The sequence below is a fragment of the Opisthorchis viverrini genome, assembly GCF_000715545.1.
Source record: "Opisthorchis viverrini unplaced genomic scaffold opera_v5_245, whole genome shotgun sequence".
Classification (NCBI taxonomy): domain Eukaryota; kingdom Metazoa; phylum Platyhelminthes; class Trematoda; order Opisthorchiida; family Opisthorchiidae; genus Opisthorchis; species Opisthorchis viverrini.
The window spans coordinates 696,585-705,755 of NW_008751904.1; the positions used below are offsets into that span (position 1 = coordinate 696,585).

Below are 9,171 nucleotides of genomic sequence, written 5' to 3' on the forward strand. Positions count from 1 at the left end.
GGCCCCCTTCTGCGGTTGCATTGCATTGTAATCTGAATTTTTTGAGAGTGACTGGCTGATTGCATCGCCCTATTTTCTCCGTTGCATTGATTGGAGTCCTTGCGTTCGCCGATTAATTTGGTGCCTTGGTCTATTGACTGGGCGCCTCCACCAATCAACCGCTTATCAATCGCTAAGCGCAAGTGAACGCAAGAACCACATAGCTTTGCACTGCAGAGGCAAACAAACGAGAAACAAGTAAAAGAAGCTGGAGTTCCGATCCAAACGGACACATCACTTGGATTGGAGGAGGCACTCAGTCAGTAAACCAAATTACCGAATTGACCGGCGGACACAAGGTCTCCAGTCAATTCAATGGAGAACATGGGACAATGCAGCCAGCCAATCACTCTTGGAAGAAATCAGATCACAACACCATGCAAATCAGGAAGAGGGCCAATCAAAACGGGGTAGGAAACTACTAAAAATAGAAGGCATTGGGTTGATCAATCGGCCCGAAGAAACACAGACCACAACGCAACAAAGATCACGAACTGATAAATAAATTCGCGAAAAACATGGTCATCATCACGTTAGGGGATAACAGATAACCTCCAGATGCTAAATAGGCGCACGCGTGCAAACAGGAGGTACCCACCCAACTGATGATGTCTCCTCGTATGGTGACGAAACTTTTGCAAGACAATCGGCAAGCACGCTGAACAGATCAACAACCAATAAACTTATCCGACCTACCAATATTTTGAGTAGAGAGTGGAGAGCTGATTCAATTTTACGTCTTATACAGAAAAGCGATATCCATGACTTATTTGTTCGTACCTCTGACAGTGCAAACACGTCACGGCTGACTTCACAAACATTTTGCCGTCGAATCTCAACCCCAGGGGCCTTGGCATCAACCAAAACGAGTTACTTGCTCGCTTCAAAGTATGCAGTGCTCTGCTTTGCGCTGCTGAATCTGGGAAAAGAAGTGAGTTGATCTATTTGTGTTTCCTTGTGCTCAGTTTTTCAGCTCAATCATACCTGCAGTCTCGCTTGGGGAGAACTTCTTTGTCGAGGTCATCAGCAAAGGTGTGTCAGAATATGATTTTCGAACCAATAGGACTTTATATGAGATATCGTGTCCCGGCATGACCGCGTTTTTTTCAGAAATGTCGATGCCTACGTTTTCAGAGTCGATGGTAACTTTAACACAAGACATCTTGGATGGTAAACAACTGGTCGAGAATGTAGGAACGTGCCTTTTTCTACGATAATGGCCGTTTCGTTTGAGAGGCTGAAAGCAGTGTGATTACTGCGATCAATACGAACCCATCTGCCAGTTCACTTCGTTCCGAAACGTGCAAAACTATGCAAGACTGAAAGTGTATTCCAGTTCTTTCATGTAAAAAAAACAACTCGAAGGATCTGTGAGCCAAGAGCGGGCTCACAGTCATTATGAAGCTCTCCTGAACACAGGAGACATGCATGGGACGATGTAACCATCTAGCTTCGAGGTACATCACTCAATTACCGAACTATGTTCCGTGTCAGTTAAGCACTTAGCCGTAGAACCCACAATTTAAGAGCGCATGAGTGGTTCGTACGGAACTGCATATTTGTCTATTCTTTCCTAATCTCCAAGAGCAGATTTAATGTGCCTAAGGCAGTTATCTACACCAAGAACTTACACACACGGTGCATCGATTAGACGAATAGCTGACGTATATTCGTAAGCCCACCGAGGTACCTGCTTGCAGGACAATCGTAAATGGCTGTCCAGGGTAGGACTCACTTTTATCTCTTGGAAGTTCATATTTTCATTCGATATGCTACCATTTGGCACCAGTGTATGTTGTGATCTTCATCAGGGTCTCGCGAAATCCAACACCACCATTGTTAGCCCTCACTTTTCGTCGAGATGAGCTAGTATGAAAGTGCGTACACACCCGCGCGCATGCACACGGGTCTGGACGTGCACGCGCCTGAACGCAAACAAGTTCGCACGCACGCACGCACGCGCACGCTCACACACACACACACACGCATACTCAAGAAAGTGATTGGGCCATTTTGAAGGCATGAGTTTTGCTGGGCTGAGCCATCAGACCAACGAGTCCAGCTATCCACTAGAACACAGGGTGATGCACTGTTTTTTCTCCCATACATTGAGCCCCAAGGTCGTTCGAACTGAACGTCTGACATCCGGTGCATAGTAAGCAGCGAAAGAGACTCATTCAATTTTCTGAACCCTGCCTCACGTCCCACCTGTGAATCACTGAAATTATTGTGGTACATCTATGCTCCCTTTTAGCTGTTCCAATTTATGTTCAGTGGATATCGTTATTTGACCTTGGAGAATCTAATGGAATGTGGTATCTTCACTTTGGCCATTCTGTCGGTGGTCGACACGGATGACTGCCTCCGAAGCATGGGCCTGAAGAAGGTAAGGACCAAAGTTGTTTTTTGTCCACCGTAGCGGACGTTTGAGCTTTTGCCCCCACGAAATCCAGAGTTTCCCCGAAACCTTCAGTTTCCTCCAGTTCTTTTTTATTTTTGTGGTGAAATTTGGATGACATTCAGATATGCTAGATGTGAAGTTCTCATTAGTTTTGCAGCTTATGCCTGAGGACTTCAAGGTAGCAACGTGGAACTGGTCCAGACTGGGTGTGAGTCATGGAGTACTCACACGATAAGCGCGTCACTGCTAGTTTCATGGTAAAGAAAAGTTAATTCCAATAAAATATCGGGATTCAGGAAGTACAAATGCTTAGAAAGTGAGTTGCAGAGACCACAAAAGTGATGTTACCACTAATGGGATCTGGTTAAACAGATGAAAGAAGATAGGCTCCGACAAACTAATCCAGAATAGGTGAAGTCTTCGCTAGCACCCCACCACCTGTCATTATATTTGATCCTTATGTCATGGCTGTGTATGTCTCAGATTCATAGTCCAATTCGTACTGAGTTGCCTCAGGGTAACGCGAATGGGTGAACTTGCTCTTATCGGGAAGGTCAGATGCCCGAAAGCAACCACTGAATGTCTGAAATCTACTGAGACATCCAGCTCCGCAAGATGCTGACCGGACAGACAACGCCCCTCAATATGCAACGCGTCACAGCCTTGTATCAAACCCAGACAGCGCGAGCAAGCGTTGATGAAGGTCAGACAACGCCCCCGCAATATGCAGCACGTCTAAGCCAGACCGTGTGCGTCAGCATTGGACCGAGTTCAGACAGTGTCCTCCAATAAATAGCTTGAGACCGTTGTACATTCGCACTCGCACGCACTCACGCTCTCGCACCCGCTTTGTTGGAACATAGCTGTTGTGTTCCTCTCCGTGAGTCTTTTCTCTCCAAAACTAGGCACTGGAGCGCGTCAGCAGCAGATACCTCAGACTGGCGAGTCAGCAGATACAACAGAATAGAATACGCATAGGGTGGAAAAATCACATTCCGGCTGGCAAAATGTATCGCGCAATTTTCAATACATGTTCTGATCGACTTGATGGTGTTTTACCGCAAGTAGTGGAGGTATGAAACGATGCCACAGAACAATGAAAACATTGGAACCTAGCTCGATGCAGTCTGCTATCAACTGGAGCTCATCAGTCGCAGACCACCCGGGGCCAACTTTTGGACCGTGCCTATCAAAACAAAATTCTGGGCACATTCGGTCTCCTAATGCCCACCTGCTGAGTGCATGTTCGCTTGGGCTCGCGATATAAACGCTGAAAGTCCAAATGACCTATCTCTCGGTGTTCCTACAACAAAGTTCCGAGGCGATCGAGGCCGCTTTTATGGGTTAACGGGGCCTGAACCCATTCTGAGGATGTCGAGTTTTGTAAAACGTGAGACAATCAGCCGTGTAGGCCTGTCATAATAGATACGTTATTTCCAAATTTTTGTGGGACATCGTCATCGTACGTTGGTGATGCACGTTTGGTTGGCAACGAAACTTTTGCAAACTAGATGCCAACATGGCCCAAGTGGTTAGAGCGCGAATTTACTGACCGGAAGGTTCGTGGTTCGAATCCGACCTCCGCCACTCGACTTCCCCTGTCTAAGCTTGGGCAACCTGGCAGTATCCCAGCCCTCGTGCTTTCTTCGGGTGGCATGGCAGTTAGGCACTAAGAGGGTGTTACAGCTGAACAATTTTTTCGATTAAATACCAAGTTTGGCGGGTCGTTTAACAACCCAGATCAACCACCCATCCAGTATTCCGGTAGAACTCGAAACTGAAAAGTGTGAATATACACGTGGAATGCAGACAACTCCAGTATAGAATGGGTAGTTGGAACTAAAAACTGGAATCTCCCATCAGCAAATTGAGCAAGTTCAGAGACGTCTGGCATGTAAGCTGTGTTGTCTAGGGAGGTTGCGAAAATTTGGTATGAATCGTCAGTGTCTTCATGGTGGACGTTTTCTGGTACCCGTACGGTTAGAGAAAATCTCCAATGACACCGTTACGATATTTAATAAGTCTGTTGGAGAAGGCCACAGTAGGACCTAGAAATAGTCTAAATATGACTGAAATAGGCAACCTCCCCACAAGAACCACCCCTTACTTAGGCGCCCGATTTCGGTCGCCCATTGTTTCGGTAGAACAGCAAACTTTCCTGGTCCGTATGACAATTGAGTGACCGAATTCAGCCGTGAAATGCAGCACAAAGGCAGTACTCTACCGCAACATAACTCGTTTATTATGGAGCGCAGTGTTATCTCATCAACCGCAGTGTACGAGACCGCGAGTTTCATGGGACAAATGTCAAAACCAATGACATTCCTTGAAAAAGACCGGAAATGTCGTGAATCGCAGATTACTTTGTCACCGACGTGCATTTCTACTGCGAGCTCAGAGTAGTATCTCTTTGCGTTTTGAGCTACTACCCCTGCAGTTATCAGACATTTAAGTTGGAAACGGTTTTTTGCTTAATATGAATTATTCAAACAGGGCGCGGAGAATTTTGAACACAATCCAGTTTTTGCAAATGGCTGTTTCGTTATTGCTGTGTCTTCTAATGGGTTTGTTGCACTGACAGAGAACGATGTTCGGTACACTGGTTGGTGATCCGAAAGCGGTGGACGGAAATGCTTTTGAAAACGGATGTCAAAGACTATTTTTCTTTGGAATACTTCTCGCCATGCCGCTTTCTTTACCAGCAATCCAGTACGTTTCCGTCGAGGAAATTACGCATAGTTAATTATAATCCAAAGATTCAGTCGGGTATCCCGTCAAAACTAAATCGACATACAAATGAGTGCATTTGTTTAAATCTGGGATCAAGGGGAACATGACGGAAACTTGGGGACTGCCCTATCTGATGAGCCAGAAGTAGGGTAAAACAAGTCGTGAGCTGTCGAGAAGTCTTCAGCAACCTTCTGAGTAGTTTTCTTTGTTCGTAATAAGAGCATTTGGTTGAAACGACCGCGTGCTTTGTTACCTGTACTGTGGATCTGAATCACATTTAGCTCCGTTCGTTTTGTCCTTTCAGGTTTGTCTCACGGTAACGTTCTCCAAAACTGAAGGAAGCCGGTGGTCACGATTAACAAGAAAACGATTGCGGTTTTAGATGTTGGGAAAACGCATTGGCAATTCCTAGCTGCCAGCTCAGCTGGTCTACAGGGAAGAGTAATCAAACCTCAGTTAATTCGTACTACTGTTCGCCGACCAGTAGTCAAATAGTCATGTGGTCTATATCTGTCTGGGCGACTGTCGGTTCGCGCAGCACCAATGCGGTAGCTGCGGCGGTTTGTCGGAACAATCCTGAATCCCTTCGTTAATCCTATGCATCATTAGGCGGATTACTGGGATACATTCTTATCGGAATATTTCGGACGTTTATTAAATTTGTACAGAAATTATAACGTGGGTACCTGATGTGAATGTCAGAGGTCAAACTAAACACTGTTTCGGTCTTGTTCTTGGACATCAGCGTGCATACATTTCCTATACCCCTTATGTTTTAGAGTTGGCAGTGGCAGTGTGGAGCGGTCGGGATATTTTTCGCTTGGCTCAATCTACTGTTGTTTCTCCGTCGAATACCGACCCTGGGTATCTTCGTCCTCATGTTCACCGTCGTCATGCGTACCTTCACAAAATTTTTTGTCGTATTCTTTCTATTCATCTTCGCTTTCGCATTCGGATTTCACATACTGTTGTTCAATCATGTCCCATTCAATTCTTTGGGCAATTCATTCCTTAAAACTACGGTGATGATGCTGGGCGAGCTGGAATTTGATGCGGTGAGCTGGTGCCTGGGATTTTGTTTTCTTCTTGCTACTCGTATTTCATTCAGTAGTATGATGCCATGAAATAAATTACGAACGCAAGACGAGTTCCTTGCAAAAGCCCCATATAATTACAGTGCTGCTTGCCAATAGGGTCGGTGTAGCTGGAAAGTATACCAGCCGTCTGAGGCATAAGACTGATATGCTACTGATTCGACGAACATTAATCCAGTAAAATATTTATATTCCTCTAGTCACGTTTCTTTTCCCTCGGCCAGATTAGACTTTCGCTCATCAAAATAGTGGTATATGAAAATAATTTCGCCGATTAACGAGGATTCTGTCCTCGAGCAGCCAACTGTGGCCCAACGGTGAAATGTCCGAACTAATAACCCGGAGGTCGCAGGTCAAAGATTCTCCACTGGCTATTCTTGAGACGCACATTACTGATGGTTCCCAATAAGGATGAAACAGCCACCGTGTGCTTCTCGGCTTTAGCCATCGGACGAAAGTTCCGAGAATTTTCCCAAAATTACCAGCAGATCCATCCGTTGCAGTTTCAGACATTTGGGTGGGGGGGGACGTCTCACTGTGCAGGAACGAAACAACCGTAGCATTTGATTCAGGTTCCTCTATGTTTAGACGATAGACTGTGCACAAACTCTGGACAGGATAACTTCTGGGTGAGCTTTTGAGACATCCAAATATGAACGAAAATGACAAACTCTGCTTAACTGGCGGTTGGTTTTTAATTTTTATGGGAACCAAAGCATACGTCCTGAAACAGTGAGTGGCCTATTGTATAACGACTATGATCCGCTGTTGATTCGGTTTCTATTTCGCAGTTTGTAGGTACATCAGGTGCATAAAGTTCCCCCAGAATAACGTGAGGTGTGAACCATAAATTGGCATCCGACAAACGAACAAAATGGGTGGATTGAGCCTGACTTTTCCAGGAAGTTTTGACTTGAAGATTAGAAGACCATTAAGTTGTTACTAGTGGAGCTGATTGCGATGGTAGCTGAGATTTAGCAGTAACTCACGCTTTATTGACGGTATGGTTCAGTCAAGTCTGCAGCTATCACGTCGCTCCCCTTTGTGGCCCTTGGCAACCTTAGTGTTTGGGATTGTCTGGATAATCCCGTTGAAATATTTAAGCGACTCCATGCCATGGTGATGTAAACGGATGGGATGATAATGTAATCTGACCGAAGCCGTCGGTTGCACGCAAATAAGCCAACGTTATCCACTTAAGAGACTAGCAACTGTTCCTTACAGTGGCTTTGCCGATAAGTTGCATAATGATCGCTGAACAGATTAACAATATCGTCAACATCATCTGGCGCTCAGCTGCCACACAGCTGTGAGGAGGAATACCCGAATAACCCCATGACATCCTGAATAAAACTCAAGAACAAGATACCCATAGCTTGCTGACCAGCAAAAAGAAAGCGCATCCGCATCGTTTGCAAGCCCCACTCGACATGTGCCCACCATAATATGACGGAAGAAAACTCTAGCTGGGCAGTCCGAATAGGAGGTGACGGCATGCCCACCACTGGAACGGTTTCAGCAACCAGATTTTCCACTGGACAGGAGGACCGAGAGGCATTCCACGACGGCAAGGGTATGCCAATATGGCGCGGCTACGCTTGCTATATGGACCGGACTTCTGCCTATTTCTAGACCAGCCAATCTGGTCCTTGCTCTAGTAAGTAGCCTTCTTGCTTCAGTATGAATTCATCAAGAGACTAGACTTGTAAGCACATCATGCTTGAAATCTGGTTTTTAATGGGTATCGCTGTGGGAAATTCGGCCTTTGTTTTCCTATTGGCTGAGTCAGCATGATTGATTCATAAATAACGTGTGAATGGACGCACTTTTGTGGCGAACAATGAGCACTTACAGGAGGAACAGAAGAGAGGGAGGTAGCAGTCCGGCATGTAGCGGCGCACTTTTGTGGCAAACAATGAGAACTTACAGGAGGAACAGAAGAGAGGGAAGTAGCAGTCACAACGGCATGTAGCCCGGTGGATTGATCCACTGAGGGTGTTTGCAACAGTCTGCAAGCACTTTGTAGTTTATCAACAAAACTTCAGTTCTGTTGATTGATCGCAGTGGGTATGGTACTAGAGAGATGACTCACTCGTCTTAAGGAAGCCCCAAACAGTACAGTGGTGACCTAAAAAGGATGCTGCAGTTCTGAAGCCCTTCAACATAGCACTAGAGAAGGCACTGGTCTTGTCACTAGCCTGATGAAACGAAGAGTAGACGCTAATTTGTAAACCAAACTGGAAGAAAGTTGTAGTGTTGTATACTGAAAACAACTCTGGAAAAATAGACGTTTTTTGTTTTTGTTTTGTTCTGTTTCACGAAATTTTTTCGAATACAATTAGAATCCACAGTAAGTCAAAATACTGTTAGCTCGAGTAAGGTCATTGGCCGTTGGCCAGATAACAGTTGACCTCTTCGTCGAGCTTGTTGATTAGCCTGCAAAATTTTGTCACCATGCAAGAAGTCCTCATTGGTGTGCAGTTGCGTTGGTAAGTCAGTCACTGATGCTTGCGTTTGTGTAGTTTCTCAAGAGAATTCGATAAACGCGATGTCAGACGGGGACGCAAACAGAATGACCAAAATGACCAATCGGATTGTATACTGATCGGCCTCCAAACAACCAACCCCGTCGCAGTTATTAACTACTCTTCAGAAACTATATAAACGCAAGCAAAAGTTAAGCGATTGGCGAACGAACCATTCACTGAAGATGGCCTCACACATGATGACAAGACGTTTATAAGCCAATTTACAAGCTCGGTGTACAATGGCGAACGGAAAGGATTTAATGTAGAGTTTCATTCTACGGAGTTGTGTGATACTTCACTAGAGGTAATCTTGGTGACATACAAGGATAAACCAGTATTGTGTCTCGTTTTTTGCCTTTTACGCCTCAATGGAATTCTC

The 9,171-nt window shown here is 45.3% G+C and overlaps 1 protein-coding gene across 1 annotated transcript in view; it reads left to right on the top strand.

Moving 5' to 3' along the window:
• Positions 1-9,171, top strand: part of T265_08977 (hypothetical protein) — a gene marked incomplete at both ends in the record, with an annotated part of 60,836 nt that overhangs the window by 43,966 nt on the left and 7,699 nt on the right. The window contains 3 exons of the mRNA XM_009174924.1: positions 829-970; positions 2,294-2,425; positions 5,950-6,225. Coding sequence (XP_009173188.1) covers positions 829-970; positions 2,294-2,425; positions 5,950-6,225 — 550 coding nt within the window. The remainder of the gene's footprint in view (positions 1-828; positions 971-2,293; positions 2,426-5,949; positions 6,226-9,171) is intronic.